Here is a 24,611-nt window from a genome sequence, read left to right as displayed (position 1 = left end):
TCAAAACGTGCATTAATTCAAAAACATTCAATAATTAAATAAAAAAAGTTTTTAACTGCAAGTAAGGAGTGACATTAAGACAAAACGAACAGAAATTATTCAGTATTGAAAGGGGTTGTCCCCTACTCAATGCATCACACTTTACGCTAAAGCTTTTTATTGTTTTAAACAGTAGAGTTGTGAGAAAGAGTCAAACTGTAGCGTAAAGAGCGTTGCATCGAAGAGGATACAGCACCATTCATACACAAAATAACTTCTGGTCGTTATAAGTTTTAATGTCGCTCCTTGCTTGCAGTTAAAAATAAAAAATTTTCTATTTAATAACATGATGAAATTGTACTTGAACTATAAAGCACCCCTCCTGCTTAGTTTAGTTTTTATAATTAGTACATTGTTTTTTTAGTAACTACGTATTCTGCTTATGTAATGTAAGCACGTAATGTGCTTTTTTGGCTGTGCCGAGTTTTGCTCGTCACACAATGCAACGTTTTCCGGAATCTTTAATGTCGGCTGACAGCTCTTTCAAATATAAGGATATTTGATAATCGAAAAACAGGAAAGCTTGATAGAGACAAGCGCAAACCAGAAAATCGCTAATTTCAAGTATAAAGATATATTATTTTCAAAATGCTTTTTTTCACAACCATTCTCTATGGAAATACCATTCCTAGTAAGACTTGGGCTTTTGTTTTGTTGTAGTTCACAAGGAAATCGTCCAATAAATGTTCGTCTTTGTGATCTCATTGAAAATTTGACCCAATAGCAACCCATTCACGAGAAAAAAACCACACAAATTGAAAGATTTTTTTTCAGTTTGCTGACATCCAATTACTAGCCGAAGAGGAACTGGCCATACTCAAAGAAATCTCATATACAGCAGTCATCAGTCGACTGGTCATTCACGGGATTGACATACACAACTTTGGAAGATTTAGAAGCACCACCCCTAAGCAAAGAAGACGTGGAATCGGACACATAGACCAAAAATGAACCACTGTATATTAATAAAAAAAAAATGAAATCATTTCTAAAAATTTTAACTGGCATAAAAAACTGATCTTTTTATTATTGTTTGAATAAATTGGAATTTGTTTTATATATGTTGTTCTATATTTATTTAAAAAACCTAGTCTGAGGTTTTTTTTAACACTTTATTGAAAAAATATAGAATATTATACTCACCCCGCTGCCAGCGGGGCTCATGGAGCTTCGCTGTATAGATAATGTTACCTGTAAGCAAGCCCACTTTACGCATTTTTAGTTTCATTGAAGGGGGATTTTAGAAAGGTAAAAATTAAATGCGCTTCTCTAATAATAACAGAGAAACAATATGTGATCATCAGAATCTTGCTATATAGAATCTAGCTGAAATAAACTAACGAAAGAGGGCGGGGTAGAGTCAGATAAACCACCCTGATGTTTGGAAAGACCATAAAATAATTTGTTACTTAGGCCATGTAACATACCCAATAGTCGAGCTGTTAGCTGAATGTACAAAATGACCAAACCGGTTTCATAGCCATAAGGACAAATGACGGGAGACAGAATGCATTGGACTTGTATGATTTGCGCCAAATATGTGTACATCAGGGGGGTGGGGGTAAGGTTAGGTTTTTAACCCATTTCTGAGATATATTCTCCCCCCCCCTAATTTGCAAATATATAGCTCAAATTATACTATTGTATAAACTAAAGTATTATATTTAAATCATGTTTTGGTGTATTTTATTATGATTAACGTAACCACCCTTCTTGAGTGTGTTAGGTATAATACATAAGTACCAGTAATTTTCTTCCAAAAGGCCACACACTAATAAAACCAATTCTCGTTGTTTTTTAAGTTAATCATCCCCCCCCCAGAAAACGAACCAAGAGCCTGTGTATGTACCTGCAGTCCTTTGAGTCTGCAAGCCTATCGAAATATTCAACACCCAACTTTAGAATAATATCAAAAATGATTACCTTGCCTTTTTGAATTATCGATACCGTTCTTTATAGCCTATGTAGAAATTTTTTCATAATTTCCAGTTACAATTTTATCCTTATCTTTTGACATAGATTCTTTGAATTACTTCCATTTCTGCTCATCAAATTCATAGAAAACGTTTTAAATACGTATTTAAATTGCAAATTTGAAAAGGCGGCCTTTGAAACAGGTGATCAATAACTGGGGTCCGCGTTGTCTGTTCCCAAAGGACATGGAAACTAATTAAAAGTCAATAGCTAAGTTCATGAATGTAAAATCATCATTGATGACTGTCAAAGTGTAAAAATATTTTCCCTTTACTGTGCTGACTGCATAGATGACTGGAACAGTTACATCCGCAGGACTTTGCTTCTTAGGGAATTGCAATTTCGTCAGCAATAGTTAAAGCTTAGGGGTATAAGCCTAGAGAAGGAAAGATGTTAAGAAAACATTTCATAGCTAACACCTTTTCATGGATCCCCCCATAGTTTACCACCAACCCACCTTCCCCTAAAAAGCAAATATATAGTCCAAATTATATAAAACCAATGCATTCGGTCACCCATCACTTGTTTTCCGGTTCTTCTTTTAAACAGTTAATTCAATTAATAAGTACAAGGTATGAAACGAGAGACACGCATTGGGAGAATAGAGGGGAAATATATAATTTCAACTGTATATTTACACATTAAGGGGGGGGGAGGGTAAAATATAGGGAGTTCCATGCAAAATTTGTTTGCTACAATTGTTCAATCTTTGTTTGCTACAATCTAGGAAGTGTGCTTATTTTTCCTACCAAGTTTCATCCCGATCCCTCCACTCTAAGTGTTTTCAAAATTTTAGGTCCCCCCTCAATTCCCCCCAGTGTCACCGGATCCAGTCAGGATTAAAAATAAGAGCTCTGAGACACAATATACTTCCAAACTTCAAATTTCATTAAGATCCGATCACTCCTTCGTAAGTTAAAAGTACCTCATTTTTCTAATTTGTGCAGAATTAACCCTCCGCAACTCCCCCAAAGAGAACGGATCCGTCACGGTTATGTAAATCACGTATCTAGGACTTGTGCTTATTTTTCCCACCAAGTTTCATCCCGTTTCCTCCACTCTAAGCGTTTTCCAAGAATTTAGGCCCCCCCTCAATTCCCCCCAATGTCACCAGATCTATTCCGGATTTAAAATAAGAGCTCTGAGACACGATATCCTTCCAAATTTCATTGAGATCCGACCACTCCTTCGTAAGTTACAAATACCTCATTTTTTCTATTTTTTTAAGAATTAATCTTAGCCCCCCCCCCAACTCCCCAAAACAGAGAAGATCCGTTTCTGTTATGTTAATTATTTATCTAGGACTTGTGCTTATTTTTCCCACCAAGTTTCATCCTGATCCCTCCACTCTAAGTGTTTTCCAAGTTTTAGGTTTCCCCCTCCCAACTGCCCGCCCCCGTCACCAGATCCAGTCGAGATTTAAAATAAGAGCTCTAAGACATGATATCCTTCTGAACAGCAAATTTCATTGAGATCCGATCACCCGTTCGTAAGTTGAAAATACCTAATTTTTTTAATTTTTAAGAATTACTCCCCCCCCCCCAACTACCCAAAAGAGAGTGAATCAGTTCCAATTATGTCGATCATGTATCTGGGACTTGCACTTATTTTTCCCATCAACTTTCATCCCGATCCCTCCACTCTAAGTGTTTTCGTAGATTTTAGGTTTCCCCCCTCCAACTCCCCCAATTTCATCAGATTCGGTCGGGATTTAAAATATAAGTTCTGAGACACAATATCATACCAAACATCAAATTTCATTAAGATCCAATTATTCGCTGATAAGTTAAAAATACTTCATTTTTTCTATTTTTGCGAATTAACCAGCCCCCCACTTCCCCCCAGATGGTCAAATCGTGAAAACGACTATTTCTAATTTAATCTGGTCTGGTCCCTGATACGCTTGCCAAATTTCATCGTCTTAGCCTACCTGGAAGTGCCTAAAGTAGCAAAACCGGGAGCGACAGACCGACAGACAGACAAACCGACAGACAGACAGACAGACAGACCGACAGAAATGGCGATTGCTATATGTCAGTTGGTTAATACCAAGTGCCATAAAAACAAAACAAATACATATTTTTATCGCATTTATAAAACAAGTTTATAGAAATCATATAATAGTGTCGTGTCATTTATCTAACACGGCTTTGAAGACGTTTATTAAAGAAAAAAAAAACAAGTCAGTTTTTTAACTTAAACTAAGAAGCAACATTAATATTCAAAACAAACATAAATCATTCCGTGTGTGAAGGTTTACTCCCTTCTCAATATCTTGCTCTTTACACTAAAGTTGTTAGCACTTTTAAAAAAGCTCCCTATTCTAATTAAGTGGCCCCTGTGTTTCAGTGGTCGTTCTTAAGAAATTAGGACAAACAGTCAAACTTTAGGGTAAAGAGCAAGAAATTGGGGAGGGGTCAACCCTTCATATACGGATTAATTTTTGTTTGTTTTAATTTTTGATGTCGCTCCTTACTTTCAACCAAAAAAACTGTTTTTTTTATATTTCTGATCGTTTTTCAAACAATGCCAGTAAATCTGGCCCACCCTCCATAAAATATACCCCTCACTCATGGGAAACTCCTTCGTAGAAATTTAATCCAATGTAAAGTGCATCCCCCCTCCTGTCAAATGCCCTCCAGACAATTCTATCCTCGCTGAAAATCTCCCTTTAAAAATTTCTTGCGGACGGTTCAGCCTGAATAATTCTCCTTAGCATACTTTCATTTAAAAAATACTTTAATTTCTAATCAGTTCCCCGATCACTCTTGGAAGACCCCCTGTCGTAAACAAAATTTTCCCAGAAATTCAAACACGTCGAAAATAGCCCCCAGATAACTCCTCCGGAGCACCTCCACTCAGATTGAGTTAGCAAAGAGAATGTAAGACAATTATAAAAATTTCGTAAAGTAGTTCTATCCTATCTCCCACAGTGTAAAATTTCCCACCTTCTTCCTCAAGGAGGCACACTCGTGCCTCTATAAAGAGGCGACCCACGACAATGTTACGCGATCTTCGGTTTCAGTGGTCGCAGAGGGATGGGGAGGGATGCATATCGTAGCCCAGGCTCCAACTAAGAAACCTGCCAAATTTCATCCCCCTCCAACTTTTCCTTCATGGGGAAAATCTGGCCGAAAGTTTCGACCCGTCAACCCCAGCCCCCCTTTAACGTTGTCCGATCCGGCTGAAATTCACAAGTTAAGGTCCCCTAGGGCCCAGGAGCTTATCTGCGAAATTTCAGCTCGATCCGATCACTCCTTCGCTGTTTTCCAGAAACTACGCATAGACACTTAAATTTCATTTTCTTTTTTACCTCGACGCCTAGCCTACAGGTCACAGCCGACATCGGATCTGGGTGTACGACGACTCATTCGATGTGGAATTCTCCGAGTAATTTTCCTGGAAAGTTTCGTAGGAAAATCTTAACCCCCCAAAAGTTTCGACCCCCAACCCCCCCCCCCCCACCCCCTTTTAACGTTGTCCGAGCGGGCTGAAATTCCCAAGTTAAGGTCCCCTACGGCCCAGGAGCTTATCCGCAAAATTTCAGCTCGATCCGATAACTTCTTCCCTGTTTTCCAGAAACCACGCATTAGCTACTTAATTAACGCATTTCTCTCCATAAGAGCCCATGTTAATTTGAAATTTTTAAAAATTATTGAGAGGTTATATTTACACACATGCAAGTTATTAGCTCAGTCGGTAGAGCGTGGGACTTTTAATCGTCAGGTCAAGGGTTCAAGTCCCTTACGGGCGGTTTTTTTTAACAACATCAAAATAAAAGTGTATAATTTTGATAACACCTGGACAGCTTATCAATTGAAAGATAACAGAATATTAGCTTCTTATGAGCAAAAGAAACATTTTGGTCATTCTATCTATTTTTTTTCTATTTTATACAATGATTTAAAAGCGGGGGGGGGGGCAGCAGCCACCCAAGTTCCTCTCCTAATTCCTGTAAGAGGAGTACAGGAATTATTAAATTACATCCACCATGGATTGTAGAAAAACGTACAGAAATAACATGAAAAAAACTTCGTTTTCTTAAAGAGTTAAAGAGGCTGTGTCCCAAAGTCGAACCTTAAAACGTACAGGAATTAAAAGAGGCAGTTGGGGGGCTGCCGCCCCCAAACCCCCAGCTTTTAAAGACTCTTTTGTACAGTTTTTTTTGTTTTTTTTGCTAACCCCCTACTCTTGGCTTCGGAAAGGCCCTCTTTTAATTAACAAAAAATTGAAATGAATGAATAATGGAATAACTTCGAAAAATGTTAAACACAAGAGGACAGGAGAACCATTGCGCCGAAACTAGTAATTAGTAACAATGAAGTCCCCCCACAAAAAAAAAACTGTACAAAAGAGTCATTAAAAGCTGGGTGTTTGGGGGGCGGCAGCCCCCCAACTGCCTCTTCTAATTCCTGTACGTTTTAAGGTTCAACTTTGGGACGCAGCCTCTTTAACTCTTTAAGAAAACGAAGTTTTTTTCATGTTATATCTTCTAGGACCATTATTTCGATTCGATCAACCCTGGAGAGAGAAAAAAAACAAAGACAAATAAACACGCATCAGTGATCTTTCTTCTGGCAAAAACAGCAAAATTCCACATTTTTGTAAATAGGAGCTTGAAACTTCTACTGTAGTTCTCTGGTGTGCTAAATTGATGGTGTGATTTTCTTTAAGATTCTTTGGATTTTAGGGGGCGTTTCGCCCCTATTTCAAGAACAAGGCAATTTATCTAAGGCTCGAAAGTTTTTTGGGTAATACAAAACTTGATGAGTCTTATATATTTGGAATCAGCATAATAAGCCCATTTTTTGGTGCGTTTTAGTTGCGTTTTAGAGTTTCGGTCACTATTGAGCCGAATCGCTCATTACTTAAAGTTCGTAACCACGAGCGGTTTTATTATAGCCGATGAATTTGTCGATGAATTTGTGATGAACTTCATAATAAGTTACAATTTATAAAACTGTACTGATTTGCCGAGCATTTTCAGGCTTTGTAGATTAGGAAATATGTATTTTGTCAAATTATGAAAAATGTTTGTAAGAATCGTAGTTATTGTCGAATCATTTATTTAAAACGGCTTTTGAGACGTTCAATGCTTATTGAAACAATCTACCTAGTATTGCTATTTATTAAAGCCGATGAATATGTCGACATTTTTCTGTTGCTCAGGGAATTAATCTTATCTTAATAAATTCTAAGCCTGTCTCTGATCCTATGTCCTATAAAATGACAAATAAATTAGACAAGACGTTTTAATTGATCCGGAAGAGAGATTGGGGAACGAGTTACAGCTGTTAACACCTGCTTTATCTTCTTTGTAAAGCCCATATGACTAATTCTTGAATAAAGTGATAAGGTCAGGGGATCAGTGTTTCCCCTGTCAATCAGGAGTAGTGTTTTCAATTTTGTAAAAATTTTCTATGAATCAAAGGAGGGCAAGAGCAACTAGGAAAAATTATTTTTAAATCGAATCATTACCATCATATATTCTAAAAAGTTCATTTAAGCTTTTCTAGTGGGGGGAGGGGACTTGCTCCCAACCTGAAACTATTTGAAAATAATTATTTTTTTCCCTAGCCCTTAAAGCAGCTAAAAATCTAACCCAAGCTATCATTAAAAAGAGCCTCACCCTAGTAATAACTGAAACTCTAAAAAATAAAATGTTTATGTTAATAAACAAACAAAAGAATAAGATTAGTGGGTGGATGATAAATCCTTTAAGCTTTCCCATCTAGAGTAGTGCTTTGACTTCAATTAATATCTTTAAATGCACCATTCTATCTCGTTAGGGCATATATTATTCCATCAATAATGTTGATTGTCTAAAAAGTTCATTTAAGCTTTTCTAGTGGGGGGGGGGGGACTTGCTCCCAACCTGAAACTATTTGAAAATAATTAATTTTTTCCCTAGCCCTTAAAGCAGCTAAAAATCTAACCCGAGCTGTCATTAAAAAGAGCCTCACCCTAGTAATAACTGAAACTCTAAAAAATAAAATGTTTATGTTAATAAACAAACAAAAGAATAAGATTAGTGGGTGGATGATAAATCCTTTAAGCTTTCCCATCTAGAGTAGTGCTTTGACTTCAATTAATATCTTTAAATGCACCATTCTATCTCGTTAGGGCATATATTATTCCATCAATAATATCCGTTTCTTGTCTGTGAGAGGTGGAGACAACAATAAGAAAGTATTTCCAAAATCTTTTTTGGGAATCATTAAAAATAATATAACAATTTGGTTTTTTTCCAAGGGTGATCGTATCGACCCAGTGGTCCTACATGTCGCGAGAGGGCTCATTCTAATGGAAATTGAAAGTTCTAGTACCTTTTTTAAGTGACCAAAAAATTGGAAGGCGCCTAGGCCCCCTCCCATCCTCATTTTTTCAAAAAGTAACCGAATCAAAATTCTGAATTAGCGATTTGTTCAGCATAGTCGAAAAACCTAATAATTATGTCTTTCGGGACGACTTCATCCCCCACAGTCCTCGGGGGAGGGGCTGCAAGCTACAAACTTTGACCATTGTCAAACAGTTCGTGGTAACTAACTGCAGTAATGAGCGACCCGGCTCAATAGTAACCGAAAACTCTAAAAAAACGAAATTTTGATACGAATAGTTACCTCAACAGAATCGCATTTTAATGCTGATTTTGAATATATAAGTTTCTTCAAGATCAGTTAATCCATCAAAAGTTACGAACCTGAGAAAATTGCCTCATTTTGGAAAACAGGGGGAAACACCCCCTAAAAGTCATACAATCTTAACAAAAATCTCACCATCAGCTTCAGCGTGTCAGAGAACCTTTCTGTAGAAGTTTCAAGCGCCTATCTTCAAAAATGTCGAATTTCGCATTTCTTGCCAGAAGACAGATCACGCATTTGTTTTTTTTTTTTTTTTTTTTTTTTTTGTTTTTTTTTTTTTCTTTCCAGGAGTGATCGTATCGACTGAGTGGTCCTAGAATATCACAAGAGGGCTCATTCTAACGGAAATTGAAAGTTCTAGTGCCCTTTTTAAGTGACCGAAAAAATTGGAGGGCACCTAGGGCGCCGCCCCAGGCTCATTTTTTCCCAAAAGTCACCGAATCCAAACTCTGAGATAAGCATTTTATTCACCATAGTCGAAAAACACAATAACTATGTCTTTAGGGACGAATTACTCCCCCGCAGTTCCCGTGGGAGGGGCTGCAAGTTCCAAACTTTGATCTGTGTTTACGTGTAGTAATGGTTACTGGGAAGTGTAAAGACGTTTTCAGGGGGATTTTTGGTTTAGGGGGGAAAGTTGAGAGGAAGAATACGTGGGAGGATATTTCCATGGAGGAACTTCTCATGGTGGAAAAGAATTTCAATGCAGAGGGCGCAGGATTTTCTAGCATTATTTGAAAAAACATTGAAAAAATAAATATGAAAAGTTTTTTTCTACTGAAAGTATGGAGCAGCATTAAAACTTAAAACGAACAAAAATTTTTACGCATATGAGGGGTTTACCTCCTCGTTATACCTCATTCCTTACGTTAAAGTATTTTTAGTAATTTCAACCGTTTATTCTACGGCCTTTGTGATTCAGAGGGTTTTGATTAAGCTTTAGTGTAAATAGCGAGGCATCGACGAGGGTTGAACCCCCTCATATACGCGATAAAAACATACGAATATAGAAGTTCGTTACATAAGTTATTTCGTTAGTTACGTATAATTTTTACCAATTAAAACGTTTGAAAAAAATTAAAAGTTCTAGTTGCCTTTTTAAATAATCAAAAAATTGGAGGGGAAAAAAGCCCCCTCTCTCACTCCTTTTTTCTCAATTAATATGCAATTAATTAATATTCAAATTTTGATTTAATTATTTATGTGCGGAGAGCCAAGATCAAAACATGCATTAAATCAAAAACATCAAGAAATTAAATAAAAAAAACAAGCTTTTTAAAATGAAAGTAAGGAGCAACATTAAAACTTAAAACGAACAGAAATTATTCCATATATGAAAGGGGTTTTTCCTCCTCAACGCCCCACTCTTTACGCTAAAGTTTCTTACTGTTTTAAAAAGCTGAACTAAGAGAAAGAGTCCAACTTTAGCGTAAAGAGTGGAGCGTGGAGGATGGGATAACCCCTTTCATATACGGGGTAATTTCTGTTCGTTTTAAGTTTTAATGTTGCTCCTTACTTTCATTTTGAAAAAACTTGTTTTTTTTTATTTAATTTGCCAAAAGATCAGCAGCGACAGCAAAAATAGAAAGAAAATAACAGTAATAACCATTATTACTGAAATAAACTGATAAAAGTAGACTGACTCTTGAATCTGTAATAATATTAATTCCTAAAAGTCTCAGTTAACGTCAGAAAAGAGAAAAAAATTTTATATAAATTATATAATATGTACTTATATATTTTTCATATACACATGTATAAATAAGTGTATGCAGAAAACATACATTTTTTTTTTCAAATAATCATAAATGACACTCTAGCCACTAGAAGGACTAGGGGGCGTTAGCCATACTCCTTTTAATGGTAATTTTTATGTTTTTTTCTAAGATTTGAGTTGATTATTTATTGTAATTTCTATTCGGCTTGGGTCTACTTTATTCATTGATACTAATTTCTACTCATTTTAAAATTGAAATGCAATTTGACAGTATTTCTGCCCTTCTTCAGTGTAGCTTTTGATTTCTTTTGAAAAAAAATTATTTGAAAAGAAACTTTTCTTAAAATAATTTAATAAAAACACATTTTTTCAACTGAAAGTAAGAATCAACATTAAAACTTAAAACGAATAGAAATTATTACGTTTATAAAGGGGGTTGCCCCTCATTAAAACCTCGCTCTTTACACTAAAGTTTTTAAGTACTTTCAAATGAAGTTTTGTTGCTCTAATTAAATGACCTTTGGGTTTCAGGAGTCGTTCTTAAGGAATTCGGATTCAAATTTAGCGTAAAGAGCAGGGTGTTGATGAGGGGGCAGCCTCTTTCATATATATAACAATTTCTGTTCGTTTCAAGATTTAATGCTGCCCTTTACTTTTAGTTGAAAAAACTTGTTTTTCGTTTAATTTCTGATCGTTTATAAATAATGACAAGAAATTTGGCTGCATCTCAACGGAGGAATCCCCCAAACCCCCGAAATTACCCTTTTATTATCCTCCGAAACTGAATCCCGGTGGAAATTTACCTCAAACAATTTTCCTTAACATCTCCACGCGTAAAATTGAGATGGAAAAGAGAAAGCAAGACAATAAAACAATTTTGTACTGAAATTGTGGAAAATCCCCCCCCCATAAAATATCCTCTGAAAAAATTACCCCCTGGGAACTTCTCTCCCATGAAAAATTCTCCCATGGAGAAACTTTCTAGCAGAAAATTTATCCCACCACCAGACAATGTATGAATACTTTCCAATAACTTATGCTATGCGAGAAAAATTGACGAATTTTATAACTTAAGGACCTTTCTCCTAGGGTCTTAGGGGATTCATGTTATATCCAAAGATATAGTTATTGAGCCATCTCAACTACGAAGAACATAATAGCTACCTAGAAATTTTGATCAGACGATTTGGGAAAAAAAGGTCACGGGAGGGGGCCTAGTAGCGCTCGAATTTTTCGGTCATTAAAAAAGAGCACTATATCTTTTAATTTCTGTTCGAATGAATCCCCTCCCAATATTTGAGGACCATTAGGTCGATACGATCATCCTTAGGAGAAAAAACAAAGAACGAATATTCTGGTTAAGGGTTAATTTTGACTCTATTTGTATTTTGCACACAATTATACACTATGTTTTAAGCAATTTTTTCGCTATAAGATTTTAAGTGAAAGAGAAAGGTGAACAGGTAATACCCTTAAACGTTTCTGAAATAATATAGATACACCTTTTTCAAAACCTCGATGTGCACATCGAGTCTTTTGATTTGATTCATCATCCCCATCAAAAAGCCCTGAAGGATTCGTTATCCTTCACCGCTCCAGACATACTGCTGTTAATCTCTTTTGTTAATCTGGCTGTACAGTGTATGCTGATTTTGTTCGACATGCCCTTTAATATGCCCTGAAAGTTTCAACTTAATGCCCTTCGCTGTTCTTGGGCGATTGCAGATATGTCTTTATGACAACCCAGATGGACATAGTGTCTTTTGGTTTAGTTCAACATCTCCCTCAACGTTCCCTGAAAAAATGAATCTTGAATCCTTTTACCCTTAGCCTTTTCAGACACCGAGGATCAAACATTATAATAAAACCCACATATAAACAATGGACAACATGCACAATTTACCACTGTGCCCTGTAGGCATAGTTACCAGATCTTTCGAATATTATTACCCCCATTAGGTTTGAGTGATCACTTGTGTGTCTCTTGGACACCCAATCGTTTTATCCCAAATCGACAAATAAATAGTGTGGTGTACAGGCCTTTCTCACCTGAACTAGTAAATCTCTACAAGAATTGGCTCACACATCGTGACTGGCGTGGTATTCTCTCATTGTCTGACGGTGACAAAATGGCAAGTTTATTCTGTAAGGAACTATTCGAAAAATACTGTGAAATTTTCCCACAAAAAAAAATATATGTGAAATCTAATGATAAACCATGGATTACTCAAGAGATTCGGAATCTGATAAAAGTGAGGAACGAATTGCATTTAACTGGATCCGTAAAAGATTTCAAAAGAGTAAGAAATTTAATTGTATGTAAAATAAGATGTTCTCGTAAGCAGTATGGGTCTAAAATAATAAGCAAAATATATAAATCCAACCCAAGGAAGTTCCATGACTTAATTCAGAACATTGTCGGGAAAAAAGTAACCAGAGTTGAAGTGAGAGATGTCAATGGTAAACCCATGTTACCTAGTGAAATTAATAACTTTTTTGCATCTGTTTGTAAAATTCATCCGCAACTAAGAACATTACCACCGAATGATTCAGTTTCAAATATCCCTATACTAGAGATTTGTTCAGTTGCTAAAAAGTTAAAGGCACTTGATTCTCGTAAATCTAGTTATCCTAGTGAGATACCAATTAAATTGATTATTGAGTGTGCTGATCTTTTATCTACTCCTTTAACGGCAATTTTTAACCAGTGTTTTATTGATGGTGTTTTCCCATGTATTTTTAAACAGGCATATGTAACGCCAATCCCCAAATGCAAGGCACCTAAAGATATAACCGAGATGAGGCCGATTTCGAAAACTCCAGCTCTCTCAAAAGAATTTGAAAGTTTTATTTTTGATTGTTTATTTGAGGACATAAATGATAATATTGATCCCCAACAATTTGGATTTAGATCCGGGCATAGTACTGTTCATTATTTGGTTGCATTAATGGATACTATCCTTAAGCACTTAGAGAATAATGGGGCCTATGTTGAAGCATTATTTGCAGACATAGTTAAGGCTTTTGATAGTCTTGATCATAATGTAGTTGTGGAAGAAGCAAAGGCTATGGGTGCCCGTCCATTTGTTGTACGAATGCTAGCTAGTTTTCTTTTTGAAAGATCTCAGTGTGTCCAACTTCCTGATCATGAGCCATCTGAATTTGTAAATATTTTTTGTGGTTCGCCACAAGGGACTAAATTAGGCCCGCTTTCTTTTCTTATTGTTTTTAACCGTATTTTAACAACAATACGTGAGCGTTTTAAATTTGCTGATGATTTAACTGTTTTATCACTGCGACTAAGCCCTCCGACTACTGAACAGTCTGACTTGATCAAAATCTATCATGATCTAAAAGCCCTAATTAGGAAAGGTAAAACTGGCGGTCAGTGAAACTAAGAGCTCTTATATGACATTTTCCTTCCTAAAGGGTAACAACCACTCTTCTCATAATTCCATACTGCCAACAAAGAAAACTGTTAAAATACTTGGGATTCTTTTGGACGATGATTTAAGATGGAATTCGCACGTTGACTATCTGACTAAAAAAGGCGCCTCGCTTTTACATTCATTTTCCAACCTAAAAAGATTTGGTACACCAACTGAGGTTTTAAAGTCTGTATACTGCAGCTATGTTAGACCTTCTCTTGAGTATGCATGCCCTGCTTGGCATCCGGGATTGACAAAAGATCAAACAGATAGACTTGAGACAATACAAAAAAGAGCTGTAAAAATTATACTTGGACAAAACTACTCAACTTACGAAGATGCACTGAAACAACTCAATTTGGACTCACTTGATAGTCGTAGACATGGCTTAACATATAGATTTGGACTAAATTGTTTAAATTCCCCAGCTCATTGTCGTCTACTACCCAACTTTGCGAGCCCCCCAACTGGAGGACCAGTTACTAGACTTCGACAAATAAAAAACAATTGTCCACAGTACTGACTTGCTCAGCATATAGTACTGAGAGATATCGTAAATCATTTGTTCCATATTTTACCCGTCATTTTAATAATATTGACGCGACTAATATTTAATGTTTGATTAATATATTGTTTGTTTAAATTTTCCTGTGAGTGTTTTTGAAGGTATAAATTATTTTTGTCATGACATGCTAATGCTAGCTCCGGCTATTGCAGTGAATAAATATATTCTATTCTATTCTATTCTATTATTATCGAAATGGTATCCTCGAAGTTTGGGCCGGATGGCTTTTAGGGTCGAGGGGGTTGGCAACTAAAAAATGCATGCGAGAGAAGCGAATTACCCTCCAATCACTTTTTACTGTTAAAAACAGGACCAACATTTTTAACTTCATATTGACTAAGCCCCTTTGAAATTTCACAAGCACTCTGCCATACAAAATTAAGTTACGAAAAGAAATAATAAGATAGATAATATATTAAAGCCACAAGGCTATTTACTTTGGCATTACTATTGCGTTGCCTGTGAGTAGTGGGCTTAGAAACTTAATTTCTTCTTTTTCTTTTACAAAAAGAAATGTTGGCTATGTATCAAAATTAATATCTATAAAATTGGAATCGTGTTGAAATTGGAAATACTTTTTTTTAACGCTTTCGCTTAATACAAAAAACAAAACAAATGAAGCCCAAAAATACACCATGAAATTCTGGTTGAAAGATTCTTACTGGCCCGTTGAATAACATTTTTCTATGAATATTACTAAATATAAGCTTCATGGCAATGGTGTTTTAGTATCATAAGAGGAGGGGGGTTAAGTACAATTTTTTAGATGAATATGTGGTATAATTGACAAAAATGTGATTCTACCCTAAAAATTGCATAGTTTTGAAACATTCAAAATAGAAATGTTAGAAAATAGAAGTTTTTCAGGCAAGAATACACACCTAAGATAGTTCCAAGGGGGGGGGGAGTATTTTTTTATCTACTTGGTACTTCAATGCGAATGAGAAATTGGTTCATCTTGTATTGGAAATCAAAGATTCATCTTTGTTTAAATACGATACCCAACTGTTCTGTTCGTTTCAGTAAACCACCATTTTAATAAAAAATAAAAGAATAAAATGTGCTTATAATTATTTGGGTTTTCTCTAGTCTTCCTTCATCTTCCCAATGCGAAACAAGATAACGAACATATGAACATTACCAGGACAAGAGAATGACAGTTCTCACGACAAATATTTGAACATAATTGAACATAGTTTTCCATAGGAAGTCATATTTTTTGGCTTCTTTAAAAATAGCTCTGATTTTTTCCCCCTGAGATTTGACGAAAGCTATCTGATATATAATGTTCTGATTTTGTGAAGGGCAGGGGCAATCCTCCAGCATTTTTATGGAGGGGGGGGGTAAGATGGGTCCATATCCGGATAGTCAATAGGAATATGAGATATATAATAAATATCAACATTATTGGGGGGCAACTGCCTTCCTTATCCAACCACCAAACCCAAACGATGTCCTGGTGAAGGAAAGTAAATTTCAACAAAGAGTAAAGAACGAGAAATGTTTAAGCATAAATTGAATCATAGAAGAAGTCAAACTGAAAATAGCAGAAATTACAACCTATGAAGATATAAAACATAAAAGCAAACACAAATTACAATAAATGAAAATTCTTTTTAAAACATACAGAAATTATGATTTACACAAATGGGACAACCTTTCCTAGTCCTCCTCCAATAAAGACTGAGTGCCGTCTGTACTACACTGAAAGCAACTTGTGTTTTAACATGTTCCCTTTTTTTTTTTACCAAAAGCCAAAACACGAAGAGTATTCTGAGAGAATTTCTGAGGCATTTATTTTGTTTTATCATTGTAAAATAAAATATATTTTCATCAATATGTTTATTCGTTTTTCTATAATTAAGTCTTATTAGGGGTGAACAACAACACTGTTTCTAAAGCCAATATTTCAATTAGCTAAATTGCAAATATTTCAGCACCGATATCCTTAGCAGCATGTGTAACACCAATGATACCTCCATTTTCGATTTCATCTCCCCTAGTTCCAGCAATCTCACCATTGTCTCCCTTTGACCGTTTCCAGCTTCGAGTCAAATTACTATCATCATTATCACCATAGAATTCAGTCTCAAACACTTGGCTGTGAAATGACAACTCTCTCTTCCGGTACGAGCTATTTTTAAATTATGCAAAAAAAAGGTTATTTCGCTTGCTGGATTCAAAAAGTTACCAATCGGTGGTCTAGGGGAGCCAGGCGGCAAAATTCATGTCGGGTGAAAGGCTCAGACGTGAATTTTGCATGCAAAACAGCCACAAACTTCGAGTAAAATTACTACCATCATTGTCACCATAGAATTCAGTCTCAAACACCTGGCTGTGAAATGACAACTCTCTTCCGGTACTGCCAATAACATTGTTTCCCCACCTCCTCAGTTGCAACCACTATGTCAAAAACAACCTTTACCTTAGTCGCTACCAAAATCATAAGTGATTGGAATCACATAGGGCTCTCGGGACAGAGAAAGCAAACTGGCAGGCCAAAAACAGTGACATATTTTTTATTTCTGATTAATCTTGTTTCTGGAGTGGGTTGACTGCCTACCCCAGACAGGAGGCCGATTTAATTTTTTTCTAAACCAAAGATTTCTGCAATATTTTCGATTTCAGCAAAATATGATATCTTTACTTTTCCATTGAATGTATCAAACAAGCATACCTAAGTGAATTTATGTGAATGTTAGAGACCAGAATAATTTACGAAATTAAACGATGAGTAATACGAGACACGGATAGAAGAGATGACGCCACTCGTTAAAGCATAGTAGACTCGTGTAAACGGAGTGTGGAGGAGAGGTTCGGATACTTTTTAGGGCCTTAAAGCATTTGAAATCATAGATCCTGACATCATTATAATTTCGACAAGGATTAGCTCTAAAAATGGGATAACTTATATAATCTAACATCCCTGCCCTGTGGCTCCGCATACCAAGTCGTTTTTGAAAGTATATATTTTAAGCTTTCAGACATTCTTATTAAAACTACGAGCTATTTTCAAAGCACATATTTATCCCGGGACGATCTAACTCTACGTTAGGTTTTAGTTAGGTTTCAAAGAGAGTTTTTCTTTGGGGAGAGGATGGATATTTGTCTCTAATCTATTGTGATAATGCCTGAAGACTAAAAAGCACATATATATCCCGGAACGTTCTGACTCTACGTTAGTTTTCAGTTAGATTTCAAAGAGGGTTTTTCTTGGGGGAGAGGATGGATGCTTGTCTCTAGTCTGTTGTGATAGTGCCTGAAGACTAAAAAGTACATATTTATCCCAGAACGTTCTAACTCTACGTTAGGTTTTAGCGCTCTAGTCTTCAGGCACTATCACAAGAGCTTAGAGACAAATATCCATCGTCTCCCAAAAGAAAAACCCTTTTTGAAATCTAACTGAAAACTAACGTAAAGTTAGAACGTTCCGGGATAAATATGTACTTTTTAGTCTTCAAGCACTATCACAAGAGATTAGAGACATATTTAGAATCAAACATCCGTCCTCTCTCCAAAGAAAACCCTTTTTGAAATCTAACTGAAAACTAAAGTAGAGTTAGAATGTTCCAGGATAAATGTGTACTTTTTAGTCTTCAGGCACTATCACAACATATATCCATCCTCTCCCCAAAGAAAAACCCTTTTTGAAATCTAACTGAAAACTAACGTAGAGTTAGAACGTTCCGGGATAAATATGTACTTTTTAGTCTTCAGGCACTATCACAAGAGATTAGAGACAAATATCCATCCTCTCCCAAAAGAAAAACCCTTTTTGAAATCTAACTGAAAACTAACGTAGAGTTAGAACGTTCCGGGACAAATATGTACTTTTTACGTTAGGTTTTGGGGAGAGGACGGATATTTGTCTCTAATCTCTTGTGATACTGCTTGAAGACTAAATAGTACATATTTATCCCGGAACGTTCCAACTTTACGTTAGTTTTCAGTTAGATTTCAAAGAGTGGTTTTCTTTGGGGAGAGGATGGATATTTGTCTCTTATCTCTTGTGATAGTGCCTGAAGACTAAAAAGTATATATTTATTCCAGAGAATATTACACAACCCTTCTTCTGCTCGCTTCACCATATGGGGAATTTTCGGGTTTTAACTGTCAATAGGAGATTTATCAGGTAGTATTATCCAGAGGGGGAATAAATTCAAAACTCAGGAAGTATTGTCACCGCAAGGAGGGTATATTACAATCAAAGCCAGCTATTTATATTCTTTTCTCATTGTTTTTGGAAAATAATCAATCTATTTCACAAGGATTAAATAAGTATATTACAAATAAAGTTATTTGTCGAAATTTATTTGATAATATTCTTCGTAGTCAAATTTGAAGCATTAGTCAATCAGGTTTTAAAAGGACATGGCTATTTTCTCTCTCAAACAAGAAATAAGGCAATTGGTTGCGACAATAATAATAATAATAATATTTAATAACAACTTATTGTTACCCTCTGCATACAACACAAATGCACTAAAGAGGAGTGTAAAAAAATGAAAAGAAAAACAAAAAGGACACAGAAAAAAACGAACACGCACAATTCTTGACAACTTCAGACACTTTAGAACACCTTTTTATTAAAAATAAAATATCCTCCAATCAGCTACCAAAGGGTTCTCCTTATTAAATTTTGTAATTCTAATGAAGTGTCGTGGGAAGTGCGGGTACTTGAGCTGCCTGTCCTCAGCAGTTTAAGGCCTATTGGCCGGCCGGTACCAATACAGCTCTTCAAACTCACTCAAGCTGGCGACGCTAGGCACTTGATACAAGGCAAATCAGACAAAAATCGATAATTCTGGTGCAGCGTTCGGCAAATCTGCGTGACAGTTCGTCCATTTTCTGACAAATCTCAAAAATACCATACAGTCGCAAAATATAACTATTAAGAGTCCAAATAGGGATACAAAGGAAATACTTGCAGAACCTAAAGAACAGCGATCGGATTTGATTTTTATTAGATGCAGAGAAAAATTTACTTAACAAAACCAACCAGTAGAAATAAAAGCATATTTTTTTAACACAAAATTACAGGACAGTAGTCTCTCCTTTTTCCTATAGTCAAACCACAGAGAAATTACACATATTACACTACAGACAGGAGAGGGTTTTTGCGCTCCCGTTTACATTTTCTTCCATGCCCTCAGCAAAGAACTTGAAGGTATTAGAAAGAGGGCAAACCGGTTGTTTAGGTCTGCTTATTTATTAATTGACTGCTACTGGACAGCTTATCTTATTAGCTGCTTACCTTTCTCTCATTGCGATGTTTTTGATATAGTGCCTAATATCTATTCGGGTAATAAATCTGTGAGTCAAACGCATAAGCAAAAGCCACAGCCTCTGGGATGAATCCGGGATTTTTTTTTGGGGGGGGGGGATTTGCAAAATATTAAAAAAACGATCAAAATGTGTTGGTATGATGTTTTGCTACATTTTTACGAGCCGGTCAAAATTTCGAGGGGGGAGGGGCTCAAACTTGCAACCCCCCTCCCCTGGATGTAGCCTTGTACAGCATCCTAGAGATTGTTTTCATTAGATTCTTATTACATTAAAATAAGAAACAGCAGTGCATGAATTGTCCTTTGTATGGAGTTTTTGGATGATTAAACAGTTTATCCATCTGGTGAATATACTATATACCAGGCTGAATGATTTGAAAAGGAATTCCTGCAAGGGCTTCTAAACACTAGAAAATTACTAAATCTTACCTGATGTATAATTGCAATTCCTCCATATTTAATAGCAGCTAATTGAAAAAAACGGCATATACTGAAGTGATTTTTTTATTATTCGAATGGTATAAATATTCTTCCATATTTAATTCCCCAAATTTTAGTAACAGCTTATTAAAAAAAGTATATACTGGATCGATAATTTTATTACTCAAATACATCGATTACAACGAAAATTTTGCTCAACGAAAATTACAACGAAAATAAATACAAGCACAAGTTAAAAACAACGACAATACTGTCGTTATTATAAAATAATTTGAGACTTCGAAAATTTTGCACTCCTCAAATTAAAGGCAGACTTTACCAAAATTTGATTTTTTACTAGCGTACGAGAAATGAAAGCAAATTAAATGGTAACTAGTCACTCCCAAAAATTTATTTTATTCCTTCATGAACATTAAAGTAGGTTGAAAATTACGAAAAGTACTAAGTAAATTTAATCTAAAACTATTTGCTGAAATATACTATTTACAAATATTAAATCATTTAATGCTTACAAATATTGACTTCCGAGCATTTGAAGCCAAAACTACCCAGAATCAGCAAATATAACCTGAACAAGTTCATAAAGCACATCTCTTTTATTTGTTTCATCCCAAATTCAATGCTCACACATAAAGAATTGTTATTGTCCAAGCCCATGTAATGTGAGGGCTAGGGACAGGAGCCCTCTAAATCGTCTAAATAGGTCATGCAAGCAAGGATATATGCAGGATCTTTGTTCGGGAAAGAAGTGAGGGAAAAGAACTTGTAAAAACACATCAAAATTTGTTTATATGGACTTTTGTTACGTTTTCACGAGTCAGATTTTTTGGGATGTGGGGAGGAAAGGGGGGGGGGGGTTCAACCCCGCATATGACCCTACATGTAAATTGCGTTTTTTTTTTTTCGTTGTTTAAGCTTATCACCTCCTCATTTTGAAGCTTGGCCCATCTCAAATTACATTCCTATAAACATACAAATTGTTATTTGCTGGTTTATATGTTAGACAAAACTGAAGAATTTAAAGTAGAAGCTGCAGAAGTTTAAAAAACTGAGCAACATAAAGATAGGTTAAAGAATTTGACACAGACGAAAAATAAATTTTGAGTGGTTTTGTACTATTTGGGGATATGAGATTCCATCTAGCGATTTCAAATTATGTATAAAAATATGTTTATATATTTTAGTTTAAAAATATATTTCTAACCATAGCGAATCTTTCTAATATAGAAGAAGTATCTCTAAACGATCGAATTTTAAGGGGTTCTTCTTCTTTAAAAAAAAAGAAAAAAAAAACAAAAAAAAAGAAAAAAAAACAAGGACCCTTTCACACCTTCTTCATCCCCAAAAATCCATATTTATTGTGTTAGTTGTTGGTGCGATTAGTTGACACGAAGTGTCTGCAAAAATGTCCAGCAAAAATGTCCCAAAAAGTTCGTCTTTGTGTTTTTCAAAGAGGGGAAATTTATTCCAGCTAAGAATAACTGGGACATAAAACATAGAACTGGAGTCAAATATAGAACGGCACATTTGTAAACTTGAATTCATAAATACATTTATAGAGATAAGTTATAAATCCCTAAAAGAAAGTCTCAAATCCTTAAGAGAAAGTACAAAAATATTTCTGTCCTTTTTACTTTCGTTTCTTTCAAAAATTTTATTTGTTCAAATTCTTGCATTTGGGCAGAGGAAATATTGATCAGCGTATACCAACGTAAATTTATTCCAGTCCAAATGTGGAATAAACATCTAGAAAAAACGCCAAGAGAAGGTCGCTTTTTCGTTTCTTCAAGAGAAGTTTCAATCGTTAAAATTTATGGTTTTCAAGATTAGTGGTCCGTCGTTATTATTAATGAAGTTTGTTCATTACTATAAAACAAGTGCTTAATTTAATATTTTTGAAATTTGCGATCATCATACTTTCACCAGCAAAATAGTTTTAAATGAACTTAAATTGAAGAAGAAAAAATTTTCAAAATCAATAATGTGCTTGCTTGTATAATAAAATTATGTTATTAATAAGGTACAAATAAAAAGATAAAGGATTAAAGTTCCTCCAGGGCCATTGACACCCCCTATCTAAGAGTCACATATGCATATGCATATAGAATTTAATAATAAACTAAACAGTTGAAGTAAATTAACAAAATTAAAAAACGTGCTTCTCCAAAGAAATAACAAGTCGAGGGCAAGGTAGAACAACAAGAACTAAAATACGATAATGACAAAATAACAACCTCAGGGAAGGCTAAAATACCTCAACAAAAACATCAAGAGGCCTATATCTACAAGGGTATGAATTAGGATACAAAATTTTTGTTAAATAAATTAATTTTAGTAAATAAATTAATCAAATTCAAGTAATGAGAATGTTTCTATCCTATCCAACAGACCGGACGGAAATAAACTTTCTAGAGAAATAGCCTGGATCAATGACGAGAATTTTTCCGCAATGCTTCTCTAGGAATGCATGTCATTCATGATTTAATCTTCAAGTTCTACTACGTAGGTTTCGGGGAAAATGCCAATGTTGCCTTCAAGCTCGCCGACCCACCAACCATCTTCCTGTTTATCATGAATGTTTATTATATCACCTGGAATAAATAATTGGACAACATTAAAACTATTGATGTTTACAAGTCGCAGGGATACAATACATTAGATATTCTGTCAAAACCACAATCATTTGATTTAGTCAAATCATTGAATTTATCATTGTGAGCATAAGGGCATGCTTAAGAAGCATTTTTTGGCATAGGCCTAACAATTATTTTTTTTTTATCTGTGGTAAAATAGAGTGTAATCTATTTTATAATTTATTTGATTAAATCACTAAAAAACATTGGGGTACGATAATTTTATTCATTTTATCATATCATTGTGAGTATAATGGTGTACTTTAGAATTTTTTTGTGGTCAAACAATTTAAATCTTTGGTTCGTGCTAAAATGGAGCGTAAGTTATTTGATCAAATTAGCCTTTGTCATATCACTGTGAGCTTAGATCGTGCACCTTAGAACTTTTTTTTTTTTTTTTTTTTTTTTGCAGAAGAATTTAAATCTTTGATTCGTGGTAAAATGGAGTATAAACGTCCTGTGGTGGCGCAGTGGATTTGACCTTAGCTTGGTAATACGGGACCCAGGGATCGAATCACGCTGCAGGAATGCACTGCAGGGCTGAAGCAGGGACCTTAGTAGTCAAGAAGCGCCGTTAATTCTTAAATAATAAATGGAGTATAAACATGATATTGAAGAAGAGATGACTGTATCCTACCCCACTAGCCTTGGAGTCTTACGCTTTTATATTTTGTCGCCATAGTTTTTGTTTCACGGTCTGCCACCTGTAGCGCTGCAATAATGATAATACTTTATTTTCTACCCATGAATTAACTAACTCTTAAAAAGAAGGACAAACTTCAATTAATTATTTTCACGATCTTATTTTAATGTTTGCGACCACACCACTGAAGATTAACGTTTAATTAATGCTCTACCTTATTAATAATTAGTTTTGTTTAGTACAGAAACATATCAAATAATTTTACACACACACACATATATATATATATATATATATATATATATATATATATATATATATATATATATATATATATATATATATATATATATATATATATATATATATATATATATATATATATATATATATATATATATATATATATATATATATATATATATATATATATATATATATATATATATATATATATATATATATATATATATATATATATATATATATATATATATATATATATATATATATATATATATATATATATATATATATATATACATATATATATATATATATATATATATATATATATATATATACATATATATATATATATATATATATATATATATATATATATATATATATATATATATATATATATATATATATATATATATATATATATATATATATATATATATATATATATATATATATATATATATATATAACTTTTATTTACGGCCTCCTAAGCCTTTTGAAAACAAAACTGCCTACTGAGATTTAATTATCTTCAGTAGCAGCTATTGAACTAACTGATTAAACTAGTATAAACTGATTAAATTATTAAACATATTAAACTAGTTATAATTATTAAACTAATTTCTACTTAATTTCTCTAATTCATTCAATGTAAAAAGAAAATGTACCAATCCATCTCCCAAAATTTCGTATAGAGGGCAAGTTCATACACCTAAAAAGGGCTTTTACATAATCCTAAAACGGGTTTATGCCATATTTGCCTCTCACTCACTTAGGACTATCGGTCTTGGGTTTTCTACAATTAAACGACGACCTGATGCCCGCAACTGCCTGATTTTCATTAAAATTAAGTGGTAGCGGGCATAAAGCTATGGCTAATTGTAGAAAAAGACAAGATTGATAGTTCACAGGGTGAGAAGCTAATCTGTCATAAGTCCCTTCTTAGGATTGTATAAAAATCTTGGGGGAGGGCCAATGTGACAAAAGGCACCAATA

At 34.6% G+C, this 24,611-nt stretch overlaps 2 protein-coding genes across 2 annotated transcripts in view; one reads left to right on the top strand and one right to left on the bottom strand.

Moving 5' to 3' along the window:
* Nucleotides 1-12,330: 12,330 nt before the first annotated feature.
* Nucleotides 12,331-14,299, top strand: LOC136042336 (uncharacterized; the record flags this gene model as incomplete). Its single annotated transcript, XM_065727298.1, has 2 exons — nt 12,331-13,535; nt 14,228-14,299. Coding segments are annotated over 2 exons (1,277 nt in total), but the record flags the coding sequence as incomplete, so codon positions are not given.
* A 5,931-nt stretch (nt 14,300-20,230) lies between these two features.
* The window catches only part of LOC136042337 (nostrin-like), a 76,099-nt gene continuing 71,718 nt past the window's right edge, over nt 20,231-24,611 (bottom strand). Inside the window, exon 12 of the mRNA XM_065727299.1 lies at nt 20,231-22,681. Coding sequence (XP_065583371.1) covers nt 22,572-22,681 — 110 coding nt within the window. The 3' untranslated portion in view covers nt 20,231-22,571. The remainder of the gene's footprint in view (nt 22,682-24,611) is intronic.

The sequence above is a fragment of the Artemia franciscana genome, unplaced genomic scaffold (genome assembly GCF_032884065.1).
Source record: "Artemia franciscana unplaced genomic scaffold, ASM3288406v1 Scaffold_1123, whole genome shotgun sequence".
NCBI lineage: Eukaryota > Metazoa > Arthropoda > Branchiopoda > Anostraca > Artemiidae > Artemia > Artemia franciscana.
This window is presented reverse-complemented; position numbering and strand designations above follow the sequence as displayed.